Source organism: Scyliorhinus torazame, chromosome 10 (assembly GCF_047496885.1).
Source record: "Scyliorhinus torazame isolate Kashiwa2021f chromosome 10, sScyTor2.1, whole genome shotgun sequence".
In the NCBI taxonomy this organism is placed as follows: Eukaryota; Metazoa; Chordata; class Chondrichthyes; order Carcharhiniformes; family Scyliorhinidae; genus Scyliorhinus; species Scyliorhinus torazame.
Window position 1 is genome coordinate 261,992,439 of NC_092716.1, and position 14,878 is coordinate 262,007,316.

Genomic DNA, 14,878 nt, shown 5'->3' on the forward strand with positions numbered 1-14,878 from the left:
ATTAAACGCTTGCAAATAACCTTCCTTTGTCTAGGCTGAGCCTCCTACTGGTAGGAAAAGCAACCTACGTTCCTTCCATTTTCCTGTCCATGTAGTTTTCCTTCACCTTTTGTCTGCTGTCGTTCACTGGGATGCTGTTTATATGGATGTGGTGTGATTCACCCATGTTCTGAGGAGTGAATAATTTATTTGTACTGTATTAAATATTCAACATGGAAATTGATCTATGGTATCATTACATATGAAATAAATTTCTTCCCTTTAGAAGATTACAGTAATGCACAAAATTCTTCAGGAATATGTTTTGTATTAAAAGTAGCAAGGAATAAGCCGATACACCTGTATACAATCTGTATTCTTGAAATCTGAATAATATGTAGCACGTTCAGTCTTTGGGATAATAGTTTTCATATTGCCATACATGCTCTTGTGTCCATATCACATTATGCTATGATATGGAGATGCCGGAGTTGGACTGGGATGGGGACAGTAAGAAGTCTTACAACACCCAACAGGTTTGTTTCGAATCGCTAGCTTTCGGGGAGCTGCGCTTCGAAAGCTAGTGATTCAAAACAAACCTGTTGGGCTTTAACCTGACATTATACTATATAATGGAGCTGTGTGATCTTCCAGTGTGCTGCAATCTCTTATTTACTTCCTCCGGTTTCCATTGCCAAATTGGAGGGACTCCAGCTCTGGGCGGTATTAAGTTGTGACTTGAAATCGATGACCATTTTATGCTTTGCAACAATGGGTCTCTGATAAGATGTCACTTCCCTCTGAAAATTGCTGGCAACTACAAGAGGGAAATTCCAGCTGTGGCTATTTCCTCCTCGACTGAAAGGCAATCGAGGTCATTTCAGGAAACCACAGTCACTGACATCAGTAGTTCTATTTAGCCCACTTCTACAACTCAAGCTGACTTTCACTTGCAGAAACTCATCCAGTGCCCCTTTTGCAAATGCACATTTACTACATGAACTGCCGATTGTTACGGAGGTTGGTGACTTAATTTCTGAAAGACAAACTTGGATGAATATAGCACCTTTTCCTTCCACAGAATGTCCTAAAACACTTCACAACCTAAGAATTACTTCTGAGGCTTTGTAAGAACAGAAGGTAGCCAATTTGCACACAAAGCGATCCCACAACCTGCAGGATTGAATGACCTGGGAATATGTTTTGTTGGTGTTACATGAGGGTCAGATGCTGGTCCGAATACCAAGAGCCTCTCTGCTTTTCGATCTATGCCATTATTCTTGTATTCCCCATAACACCTAATTACATCTGGTTTCTACCTCAACACCTCTCCAAATCCCTCCGCTGTCTGATTTGTTATGCTGCTTGTCCAATCTACAGTACTACTGGATAAGCAGCAGTATCCTCCAACTAAATATTGCGACACTATTTTTAAAATGATGCTGAAACTACTTTTTAGGGGCCCTCATCACAAATTTATTTCTCTAGCTACCAATTCCATCCCTCTTGCAACTCTGAGGCTGAGCCGGACTCTTTGCAACATCTGCTGCGTTTAACCTCATGATGAGCTTCTGGCTACATCTCCACTCCATCAGCAAGACCGTCTACTTTCACCTCTGCATCATTACCTGACTTCTTCCGTGCCTCAGCTCATTTGCTGAAATTCCAATCTATTTCTTTTAATAAATTTTTTTATTGGTTTTTTGAACAAAGTATATTTACAGTTATGTACACAGAATAATATATATATATATATATATATATAGAAGAGAAAAAAGTAAAAAAAATACTGGTCGGATATTGTGCACGAACGAGCTCAACAACAGCAACTCTGTACAGTCAGCAATATTATTATTAACACGCAAGTAGGCACCTGTTTGCGGTGGGGGGGGGGGGGGGAGAACTGGGGAGGTACATATACATTTGGGTGCCGGAGAAACAATTACATTGGTTATGTCCAATACAGAGAGGGCAATACGAGAATGGATCTGGTGTTGTTACTTGCTTCTCCCGGACGTTTTTCGCTGCCGTTGTCCTCTTGCGTTCACCTCTGCTTCGCCCGTATTTTCCTTGCTCTCTGTTCCTGTGTTTGCCAAGTTTGTTATCGTTTCCCGTGCTCTCCTTCCGGCTGTCATTCTCCCCCCCCCCCCCCCCTCCCTCTCTGGTACCCCTCTATTGCTCCCTGTCTCCTTCCTCTAACCCTCTTCCCCCCCCCCCCCCCCCCCCACTTCCTTCTCTCCCCCCCCCCCCCCCCTCTCCTCCTGTGGTTCGCCTTTCTTTTCTCTTCGGTTTAGCTGTCCCCGGCCAGGCCTTCTTGGCACTGTTCGCATCTATCCTCCACCTCCGGGAAGAACCTACTCATTCATTCGGGTTCTTGCTAAGTGGGCTCTATGTACCACTTTTAATTGCGTCAGGTTGAGCCTTGTGCATGTGGAGGTGGAGTTGACCCTGTGCAGTGCTTCGCTCCAGAGTCCCCACTCTATTTAAATCCCCAGGTCTTCCTCCCATTTCTTTCTTGTTGCGTCCAGTACGGTGTCGGCCCTTTCTACCAGTCGCTCATACATGTCGCTACAGTTCCCTTTATCTAGGATGCTTGCGTCCAGTAACTCTTCCTGTAATGCCTGTCGTGGCGGTTGTGGGTACGTCCTTGTCTCTTTTCGTAGGAAGTTTTTCAAATCCATTTCTTTGTTCCATGTTCCTATTACATTGATTTCCTGGCTGACCTTCCAGCTTTCACCCTACATAAGCTTGAGCGCCTCTAAGACTGTGTCTTATCCCACACCACGGCCCATTCACCCTGGCTGAGATATGTAAATCATTGACAGCCACAGGAGAGGTGCCTGAAGATTGGAGGGTAGCAAATGCTGTGCCCTTGTTTAGGAAGGGCTGTAGGGATAACCCGGGAACTACCGACTGGTGAGTCTGATTTCTGTAGTGGGTAAATTGTTAAAGGTATTCTGAGGGACAGGATCTACAGGCATTTAGACAGGCAAGGGCTAATTACGGAAAGTCAGCATAGCTTTGTAAGGGGGAAGTCATGTCTCACCAATTTGATTGAGTTTTTTGAAGGGGTAATTAAGAAGGTAGATGAGGGCAGTGCGGTCAACGTTGTCTACATGGACTTTAGCAAGGCCTTTGACAAGGTACCGCATGGTAGGTTGTTGCAAAAGATTAAATCTCATGGAATTCAGGGCGCGGTAGCCAATTGGATACAAAATTGGCTTGACGACCGAAGCCAAAGGGTGGTTGTGGAGGGTTGTTTTTCAAATTGGAGGCCTGTGACCAGCGGTGTGCCTCAGGGATCGGTGCTAGGTCCACTGTTATCTGTATACAAATGATTTATCTGTATACAAATGAAATGTAGGATAGTTAAAAAATCTGTTCTGGAAAGTAAGAGGCATGGTTAGTAAGTTTGCAGATGACACCAAGGTTGGTGGCATAGTGGTAGGGAAGAAGGTTATATGAGATTGCAACAGGATCTTGACCAATTGAGCCAGTGGGCCGACGAATGGCAGATGGAGTTTAATTTGGATAAATGTGAGGTGATGCATTTTGGTCGATCAAATCGGGGCATGACCTATTCAGTTAATGGTAGGGAGTTGGGTACAGTTACAGAACAAAGAGATCTCTGGGTACAGGTTCATAGCTCCTTGAAGGTGGAGTCACAGGTGGACAGGGGGTGAAGAAGGCATTCAGCATACTAGGTTTTATTGGTCAGAATATTGAATACAAGAGTTGAGACCTCTTCTTGAAGTTGTACAAGACATTGGTAAGACCACAAATGGAATACTGTGTTCTGTTCTGGTCATAATATTATAGGAAGGATATTGTTAAACTAGAAAGAGTGCAGAAGAGATTTACGAGGATGCTACCAGGACTTGATGGCCTGAGTTGTAAGGAGAGGCTGGATAGGTTGGGACTTTTTTCCCTGGAGCGTAGGAGGCTTAGGGTAACCTTATCAAGGTCTATAAAATAATGAGGAGCATCGATAAGATAGAGAGTCAATATTTTTTCCCAAAGGCCGAGGAGTCTAGAACTAGAGGGCATAGGTTTAAGGGGAGAGGTACAAAAGAGACCAGAGGGGAAATTTCTTCATACAGAAGGTGGTGAGCATCTGGAACGGGTTGCCAGAGGCAGTGGGAGAGGTGGGTACAATTTTGTCCTTTAAAAAGCAGTTACACAGTTACATGGGCAGGGTGGGTATAGAGGGATATGGGCCAAATGCAGGCAAGTGGGACTAGCTTAGTGATAGAAACAGCATGGGCCAATGGCCCTGTTTCCATGCTAGAAATATCTATGGCTCGCTGACCTGCATTGTCCCTCAGACCTGCACTGCTTCCCTTTTTAAAAGTTCTTATCCTTGTCTGCAAATCTTTCCTCACCCCCCCCCCCCCCCCCCCGCCCCCCGCCCCCATTTAAAATAAAACGTGGATGTATATAATCCCTTTCACAATCAGTGTCCCAAAGCACTTCACAGTATTGTGATTAGGATAATGTAGGAAACATGTCGGCCAGCTTGCACCCAGCAAACTCCCACACATCGCTGATGTGTTTTCATCCTGGGGAGTTGATATGTTGGAGATGATGTCATTGTTGGGTGGAGCTAAGGCATTCAGACGTTTTGAGAAAGCTTTTGAAGTTGTGTTTTTGATCTTTCGATCACAAGTAAAGTATTTGTTCTCAATGTAGGATAGTTAAAAATGATTAGTTTTTAAAGCAGTGTAGACTTATCTGAGGGCAAGATAGAAGCTGAATAAACCAGTTGAAACAGCTTTTTGAAGACATCCAGCCAGAGTCTGCAGGGGTTTTAACAGGAGCCAAATCTGTTCTGGAAAGTAAGTATTACGCTGTGCCATTGGGATGTAGGGCGGATTGAGAGCTGTATGTGTTCTTTCCTGTTTAATTGTGAATAGAGATAGTAACTGAGGGTATTGTATTCACTGTGTTGAGTAGTATTGTTGAAGGAGTTATTGTAAGCTATTTTCTGGTGTGATGTTAAACAGTTTAGCATAGTGTTAATAACATTTTATTTTAAAATACCAAATTCCTATTTCTTTGTGCAATCACTCCTTCTGCACAATCTTACAAAATAAATTAAAATATTGGGGTTTCAGTCTAGTATTCTAGCCACTGTTGGGGTCTGGTATGAGATCGTAATAAGCCATTTGAACCACAGTTGACGCACCTCCAACCTTACAGCCCTTCAGTTGTCCAGGACCTCAGCTCTGGAATTCAATCTCTTAACCACTCCGCATCTCCATCTATTTTCCTCCGATAAGATGCTCCTTAAAATCTCACTCCTTGTCCTAGCTTTTAGGCTTCTGTCCTAATATCTGTGGTTTGGTGTCACATTTTGTTTGAATTTCCTGTGAAGCACTGGGGGATGTTTTACTCCATAAAAGTGCTATAAATGCAGGTTGTTTATGCTTAAAAGTCTCATCCATAATTCAGCACAGCTGACAGCTAACTATATTTTCAGGGCTGCACTGAAGAGTTAATCCAGAATATGTGCTCAGGGAACATTCATAGAATTTACAGTGCAGAAGGAGGCCATTCGGCCCATCGAGTTTGCACTAGCCCTTGGAAAGAGCACCCCAATCAAGCACACACCACCTCCACCCCATCCCCTTAGCCCAGTAACCCCAATTAACCTGTTTGGACACTAAGGGCAATTTCGCATAGCCAATCCACCTAACCCACACATCTTTGGACTGTGGGAGGAAACCGGAGCACCCGGAGGAAAACCACGCACACACGGGGAGAACGTGCAGACTCCACACAGATAGTGACCCAAGCTGGGAATTGAACCTGGGACCCTGGAGCTGTGAAGCAACTGTGCTAACCACTATGCTACCAGGAGGGACATTTTCAGTTTGGATCCTGAAAATATAAAAATATCATGTAACACTGTGCTCAACTCCTAGTTCTACAGTTCACGCAGAGCAGGAAAAAGCGAATGGTGCATTTTTGTCTTGCTATCCAGTTGGATGTGTAGTGTTATCAATTGAATGAAATGGGTCAGCTTCTACGACATTGGGCTCTTTACCATCCAAATTCCATCCACACAAGACGAAGCTTCTGACTGAATTCTCTGCTACGTGTTATTTGATGCTCAAACATTTTCCATTCGTAGTTTGGAAGTTTAGCTGTCTTTCTCAAAATGTCAAAGTGCCTAAAATGCATCGCTCTTGAAAATGCAGTTTGAGATCAATTATAGAAAAGGGAATTTGGAATCAGTGTGTTAAAAGCATTTATTTGCGAATATGCATAATTTTAAGAGCCATTGCGTTTTGCTTTTTTTATGGTGGTGAGGGAAATTGATCTCCGATGGAGCAGTAGTAGGGAGTGTTATTTTATGTGGTGTCCCTGGAATTGAGGTACTGGCGTTTGGTTGGTGTTTGGTGCCTTGCTGGAAAGTTTATATTGTCCATGTCAGGAGAGCTAATGTTTAGTTTGGCGGTGACAGCAGGTTGATATTTTCTATTTCGACTCTTCACTGAAGGGTGGTCGCTTGGGATGATGTGGTGAAGTGCTGCTGACACGCCTGGAATTAATCGCAAGCAAGATGTTAAACATTTACAGGTCAGGAGGATAGAACATTCAGTGAAGGAGAAACAAAATGGATCTGTCTTTAAACTGATTAATTTTTGAACGGAGCCATTGATCTTTTGCCATTTCCAGTAGCTTATTGCATACAGTTGACTCCATCATATATTTGATGTGCTGTTTCCATTTGCTAGGGCTAGTCACCAATCTCTTCAGTGACAAGCTGACCAAATGTATCCTTATATTTCTGGTGAATCGGTGTAAATTGCAATGGGGGCAATGTGAACAAGTATCAGGAGGTAAAATGCTCCTATTTTATCAAATGCGCAACAGAAAGAAAGCTAGATTTTACTGTTTTAAGAATGCTATTTAAAACATCTAAATTTAAACCAGCCCCTTATTTCTTTTCCAGGAGTTTGCAGCACTTACAAAAGAATTAAATGTATGCAGAGAGCATTTACTGGAACGAGAAGAAGAAATTTCTGAACTGAAAGCAGAAAGAAACAACACACGGGTAACTAAATTAGGAGTGCTCAAACAGATCATTAGTTTGTTTAATTTGCATTGATTTGCAATTCGATCGGAAGATGCTGATGGAGCTGCCATTTGTAGGTCCTACAGGTACAGGAGCATTCTAGGCACTTTAAAAAAAATTCATTTAGATGATGTGGGCATCACTGGCTGTGCCAGTATTTGTTGCCCACCTCTAACTGCCCTCCATTTCAGAGGACTTTGGAGAGTCAACTACGGTACTGTGGGTCTGGAGTCAAATGTGGGCAGGACCAGGTAAGGACTGCAGATTTCCTTCCCGAAAGACATCAGTGGATGGGATTGGTTTTTACGACAATCGACAATAGTTTCATGGTCATCATTAGACTTTAATTCCAGATTTGTAATTGAACCCGGGTCTCAGATCTTGCCCTGGGTCTCTGGTTTACTAGTCCAGTCGCAATACCACTGACATTGCCTTACCTTTTAAAAGAAGTCATTATTTTGTTCTGACTTGTCAAAAGAGGGTAGGTTCCTTCTTTTTACATTCCCAGACTAAAAATTTATTAGTTGGATAGTCATGGTTTCCACCAATTTACCCCCTTTCCTGCCCAGTAAGCGGTCTCTGATTCTAGAAGCAAGGGTTAAATGGTGTTATAGGGTGTTTGTGTTTGGTTTTACGAACTGACAGTGGTGTATCGTGATGACTTTTCAAAGCTCAAACGGCACAAATATTTATTGGCTGAGGATTCTCATAGCTATTTTCAAGTTTGTTGACTAATTGAAATAGTTATGCAATTGTAAGTGTGTCAAGTAGAGTAATTGATGAGTAATTTAACTGCATGACTTTCAGAGTTTCTTTCTGACTGCTAATGACCATTGTCTGATAACCAGAACTTTAGTGTCTAAATGAGATTGGTGCGATACTGAGACACACCGAACAGAGCAGATCTTCAGTGGAGACTATATTTGACTGCTGCATAGTGGGGCAGAGGTTGATGGAGGTAGGTGACCCTGGGGGCTGGAGGGGAGCTGGTGACCTCCCTGATCCAGTGAGTCCTGCAATTCGTATATTGTTGAATTTTCCCCTCTATTCACTGTCATGATATCCATATTAACATATGGTGCAAGCACGCACACACACTGATGGACAGGTAGATGGACCAATCAACACACACACAACATCACAGCCAATCACCAGTGAGAGCACACGCACTATAAAACGGGGAACACCACAGTTCCCGCTCATTCTACCAGGAGATAGCTCCGAGCACAGAGCTCACAACGTGCCACTCAGACATACACCATGTGCTGAGTGCTTCACTAAGATAGTGCTAGGGCTGGGTCCACAGGTTAGCTGGTGAAGTACGAACCACAGCCAGACGTTAATAGTTATTATTGTACAGAATAATAAAACAGAGTTGTGCCATCTACAATCGTGTTGGTTCGTTTGTGTCTCGGAACACCCAACACGACATTCACATCGTGGTGATGACTAATAGCCATTTGTGCAAGGTGTCAAAAGACGTTTTGGATCTGCAGAACTGCTTTTCAGGGCTGGAGGGAAAATGGTCACAAGAATGCTCCTGCTGTTATCAGTTCTTTCTCCTAATTGCTGTCATCCGATTAGTCAGTGGTGAAGAACCTTGTGTGCATGTGCATGAAATCCACTATGCAAATTCATTTTCTTTTAATTCTTGCTAGGAGGAGCCTGCAAAATTAGATCATTGTAATTATAATAGGGTAAATGATGCATTGAGACAAAAATGGGTTCTGTAATTTCAGTTTCTACTGAGCTCGTACTGCGAGTAACATATTTTGAAAATGTTAAAATATTGTATCAATTCAATTTTTGTTGTTTGTTTTGTAGCTGCTTTTAGAACACCTCGAATGTCTCGTTTCCAGACATGAACGGTCACTCAGAATGACGGTTGTAAAGAGGCAAGCTCAATCACCAGCAGGAGTATCTAGTGAAGTAGAAGTTCTCAAAGCACTCAAATCGTTATTTGAACATCACAAAGCTTTAGATGAAAAGGTATTGTATTTCTGCGCTTCAAATTGTAAATTTCACCCCGTGGATATTAGTTTTCCCGATATCTCAGGTTATGAGAAATAAAGAAGGCACTCAGACAATGTCATCTTCGCTACAATTAACCTGAAAGTGGAAATGATTCCAGAGACTCTAAAACTTCAGTCCAGCATTTTGGTGCATGGGCTGTTAGGATGCAATTCTACAAATTGCTCGTCAGAGTAGAAATGACTGGATTATATAGGATGAATACGTGGCTGAAGGGATGGTGTCAGGGGGAGGGTTTCAGATTCCTGGGGCATTGGGACCAGTTCTGGGGGAGGTGGGACCTGTACAAACTGGACGGGTGACACCTGGGCAGGACTGGAACTGATGTCCTAGTGGAGCTATTTGCTAGAGCGGTTGGGGAGTGTTTAAACTAATGTGGCAGGGGGATGGGAACTGATGCAGGAAGTCGGAAGGTAGTAAAACAGGGACAGAAACAAAAGGCAGTAAGAGGGAAAGTGTAAGGCAAAGAAGCCATAGTCAAAAATCAAAAAGGGCGACAGTACAAGGTACAGTGACTGAGGGGAGCTCAGTGAATAGGCCCAGTAATACTAAAAGGAATAAAACGGGAAGTAAAAACATAAATGGAAAGCGACGTGGCAGGTTGTTACATGAAGGTATGGGTTCAATGACAAGGAAAATTAGGAGAAAGGTTAAGAGGAAAAATAACTTAGGAGAGGTTACTGATCAAGGTGTTAAGATTCAACACAGAGGTATAAAAGCCAACATAAGTGTATTTTACCTGAATGCTCGTAGTATTAGGAATAAGCTAAATGAGTTGATGGCGCAAATCATTGTGAATGACTATGATTTAGTGGCCATTACTGAAACATGGTTAAAGGATGGTCACGACTGGGAGTTAAATATCCAAAGGTATCAAACTATACGGAAGGACAGAGTGGATGGTAAGGGAGGTGGTGCAGCTCTGTTATTTAAGGATGACATCTGGGCATTAGTAAGGGATGACATCGGTGCTATGGAGGATCAGGTTGAATCCTTTTGGGTGGAAATCAGGAATAGTAAGGCGAAAAAAATCACTGATAGGAGTAGTGTATAGGCCACCAAATAGTAACAGTATGGTGGGGCAGGCAATAAAGAAAATAAATAACGGATGCATGTAGAAATGGTACAGCAGTTATCATGGGGGATTTTAATCTACATGTCGATTGGTTTAAACAGGTCAGTCAAGGCAGCCTTGAGGAGGAGTTTATAGAATGTACCCGCGATAGTTTCCTAGAACAGTATGTAATGGAACCTACGAGGGAACAAGCGGTCCTAGATCTGGTCCTGTGTAATGAGACAGGACTGATTAATGATCTCATAGTTAGGGATCCTCTCGGAAGGAGCGATCACAATATGGTGGAATTTAAAATACAGATGGAGGGTGAGAAGGTAAAATCAAACACTAGTGTTTTGTACTTAAACAAAGGAGATTACAATGGGATGAGAGAAGAACTAGCTAAGGTAGACTGGGAGCAAAGACTTTATGGTGAAACAGTTGAGGAACAGTGGAGGAGAACCTTCCAAGCGATTTTTCACAGTGCCTCAGCAAAGGTTTGTACCAACTAAAAGGAAGGACGGTAGAAAGAGGGAAAATCGACCGTGGGTATCTAAGGAAATAAGGGAGAGTATCAAATTGAAGGAAATAGCATACAAAGTGGCAAACATTAGTGGGAGATTAAAGGACTGGGAAATCTTTAGGGGGCAACAGAAAGCTACTAAAAAAGCTATAAAGAGTAAAATAGATTGAGAGTAAACTTGCTCGGATTATAGAAACAGATAGTAAAAGTTTCTACAAATATATAAAACAAAAAAGAGTGGCTAAGGTAAATATTGGTCCTTTAGAGGATGAGAAGGGAGATTTAATAATGGGAGATGAGGAAATGGCTGAGGAACTGAACAGGTTTTTTGGGTCGGTCTTCACAGTGGAAGACACAAATAACATGCCAGTGACTGATAGAAATGAGGCTATGGCAGGTGAGGACCTTGAGAGGATTGTTATCACTAAGGAGGTAATGATGGCAAGCTAATGGGGCTAAAGGTAGACAAGTCTCCTGGACCTGATGGAATGCATCCCAGAGTGCTAAAAGAGATGGCTCGGGACATTGCAAATGTACTAGTGATAATTTACCAAAATTCACTAGCCTCTGGGGTGGTCCCGGCGGATTGGAAATTAGCAAACGTAACACCACTGTTTAAAAAAGGAGGTAGGCAGAAAGCAGGTAATTATAGGCCAGTGAGCTTAACTTCGGTAGTAGGGAAGATGCTGGAATCTATCATCAAGGAAGAAATAGCGAGGCATCTGGATGGAAATTGTCCCATTGGGCAGACGCAGCATGGGTTCATAAAGGGCAGGTCGTTCCTAACTAATTTAGTGGAATTTTTTGAGGACATTACCAGTGCAGTAGATAACGGGGAGCCAATGGATGTGGTATATCTGGATTTCCAGAAAGGAGGTAGTGATGGCAAGCTAATGGGGCTAAAGGTAGACAAGTCTCCTGGCCCTGATGGAATGCATCCCAGAGTGCTAAAAGAAATGGCTAGGGAAATTGCAAATGCACTAGTGATAATTTACCAAAATTCACTAGACTCTGGGTGGTCCCGGCGGATTGGAAATTAGCCAACATGACACCACTGTTTAAAAAGGAGGTAGGCAGAAAGCGGGTAATTATAGGCCAGTTAGCTTAACTTCGGTAGTAGGGAAGATGCTGGAATCTATCATCAAGGAAGAAATAGCGAAGCATCTGGATGGAAATTGTCCCATTGGGCAGACGCAGCATGGGTTCATAAAGGGCAGGTCATGCCTAACTAATTTAGTGGAATTTTTTGAGCACTTTACCAGTGCGGTAGATAACGGGGAGCCAATGGATGTGGTACATCTGGATTTCCAGAAAGCTTTTGACAAGGTGCCACACAAAAGGTTGCTGCATAAGATAAAGATGCATGGCGTTAAGGGTAAAGTAGTAGCATGGATAGAGGATTGGTTAATTAATAGAAAGCAAAGAGTGGGGATTCATGTGTGTTTCTCTGGTTGGCAATCAGTAGCCAGTGGTGTCCCTCAGGGATCAGTGTTGGGCCCACAGTTGTTCACAATTTACATAGATGATTTGGAGTTGGGGGACCAAGGGCAATGTGTCCAAGTTTGCAGACGACACTAAGATGAGTGGTAAAACAAAAAGTGCAGAGGATACCGGAAGTCTGCAGAGGGCTTTGGATAGGTTAAGGGAATGGGCTAGGGTCTGGCAGATGGAATACAATGTTGACAAATGTGAGGTTATCCATTTTGGTAGGAATAACAGCAAAAGGGATTATTATTTCAGTAAAATATTAAAACATGCAGCTGTGCAGAGAGACCTGAGTGTGCTTGTGCATGAGTTGCAAAAGGTTGGTTTTCAGGTGCAACAGGTGATTAAGAAAGCAAATGGAGTTTTGTCCTTCATTGCTAGAGGGATGGAGTTTAAGACTAGTGACGTTATGCTGCAATTGTATGAGGTGTTAGTGAGGTCACACCTGGAGTATTGTGTTCAGTTTTGGTCTCCTTACCTGAGAAAGGACATACTGGCACTGGAGGGTGTGCAGAGGAGATTCACTCGGTTAATCCCAGAGCTGAAGGTGTTTGATTACGAGGAGAGGTTGGGTAGACTGGGACTGTACACATTGGAATTTAGAAGGATGCAGGGGGATCTTGTAGAAACATATAAAATTATGAAGGGAATAGATAGGATCGATGCGGGCAGGTTGTTTCCACTGGTGGGTGAAAGCAGAACTAGGGGGCATAGCCTCAAAATAAGGGGAAGTAGATTTAGGACTGAGCGTAGGAGGAACTTCTTCACCCAAAGGGTTGTGAATCTATGGAATTCCTTGCTCGGTGAAGCAGTTGAGGCTCCTTCATTAAATGTTTTTAAGATAAAGGTAGATAGTTTTTTGAAGTGTTGTCGGCCAGGGTTCAGAGAACCCCAAAGTGTATCATGGAGTTCACCTGACCCACACCTTTTAATAGATTGTGGTATGAAATGGAAAAGTATTTTTTTAAAGCAAAACGATGTTTATTCTATGAACTCAAGTTAACCTTTTTAATCCATACAGTGAACATCTTAGCAACCATTAATTGAAATACAACCCCCAAAGATTACAACACTAAGTAATCCTTTAAGCTTTCCTTTTAACATCCATAAGACTTAAAACACCTTTTACCAGAAGCGCACCAGGTTAAAGGCACGACTGCTATTAGTTTTTAATCACCAGGATCGATGTACAGTCTTTAGGTTACAGAGAGAGACTCTAATGCACCTTCTGGCTGTGACAGCAGCTATCCCGCTCTGAAAACGAAACTAAAACACCCTGCAGCAAACAGCCTAAAACAAAAGTTAAAAGCTGACAGCCCAGCTCCACCCACTCTCTGACATCACTGCAGTAATAAACACCCATTTCTTAAAGGTACTCTCACATGACAGAAGAATAAACGGATTAAGGATTATCGTGTTCGGACTGAAAAGTGGAGCTGAGTACACAAAAGATCAGCCATGATCACATTAAATGGCGGAGCAGGCTCGAGGGGCCAGATGGCCTACTCCTGCTCCTAGTTCTTATTTTCTTTAAATCCACTGGAGTGTGGGGAGGAAGGGGGAGAGGAGGACAAGTTAGCCTCAGGCACCTGTACATCGTGTCAATCAGCCAAAAACAGAATGAGTGCTCGGTCAGATACTGAGGGATGTGAGGGGGAAGATAGAAAAACTAGAATTTCTGCTCCCTACTTTTTTACTGTCTGGGACAGATTCCTTGTGTTGACCCCTATCTCCTCCCTATCACCCGTGCTTTTGTTACTTTCAAACTCTCCTATTCCAGTGCATCACTAACTGGTCCCCCAGCTTGCACTATCCATAAATTGAAGGTCACTCTGCTGCCCATATCCTAACTCTTTCACCAGATCATATTCACCCATTACCCCTTACTTTGCTCCTAGTCCACCAGAGATTTAAAAAAAAAAATTGTCCTCATACTCTGATCCACCTGTGGCCTTGCCCTATATTTCTGTAACCTCCTCCAGCCCTGCAACTCTTTATGGATTCTGTGTTCTTCCAATTCTGTCCTCTTGTGCATCTCCTGTTTTGTGCATCTCCTGCTTTCGCTTACTACTGCTGGCTTGTGCCTTTGGCAGTCTGAGTCCTAAACTCAGGACTTCTCTCCCTAATCTCTTCTACATCCTAGCTTTCTGCTCCTTTAAGTCTCGGCTTAAAACCAAACCCTTTGACCAGCTTTTGGTCAGGTAACCTCCTGATTTATCTGATCAGTTCCAGTTTTTGCCTGACTTGTCTTGTGAAGTCCCCTGAGATGTTTCAGTACCATGAAGGTGCTGTTCGGATGCAAGTTATTATTGGATAGTGATAGCACTGCAGTGTTGTCATTTGCATTTAGGGTAGAAAAGGTATAAACTTTTCCAAGATTGAGGTGGGGCGAGGAGTCAGATTGACTTTTTTTCAATCTTGCTTGAAATATTCAATCAAGCTTTTATTCTTTAGTTTTGCCATTGAGAACAGAAATTGAAGAGCGAGCAGTTTTATACTGGTTGGACTGCATGCGCCTGAGATTTGGCTTCTGATCATAAGTGCGATTGATCATCGTTAACAATTCTGTGATCCTGAAAGTGATGCTAATTTGGTTACTTAAAAAAAAAAGACAAATTTGTCCATTGTTCCTGATCCGCCTGTCTAAATCCTTTCATGGCCTAGTCTCTCCCAAGTGTAACTTCTAATCGTATGAACTGCCTGCACCTCGCCCAGCCTCCTCTAT

General features: G+C 42.8%; 1 protein-coding gene across 9 annotated transcripts in view; it reads left to right on the forward strand.

Moving 5' to 3' along the window:
- LOC140384757 (liprin-alpha-1-like) overlaps positions 1 to 14,878 on the forward strand; it is a 227,329-nt gene that overhangs the window by 89,207 nt on the left and 123,244 nt on the right. For all 9 annotated transcript variants that reach the window (XM_072466751.1, XM_072466747.1, XM_072466744.1 and 6 more), the window contains exons 2-3: positions 6,938 to 7,039; positions 8,885 to 9,049. In XM_072466751.1, coding sequence (XP_072322852.1) covers positions 6,938 to 7,039; positions 8,885 to 9,049 — 267 coding nt within the window. The remainder of the gene's footprint in view (positions 1 to 6,937; positions 7,040 to 8,884; positions 9,050 to 14,878) is intronic.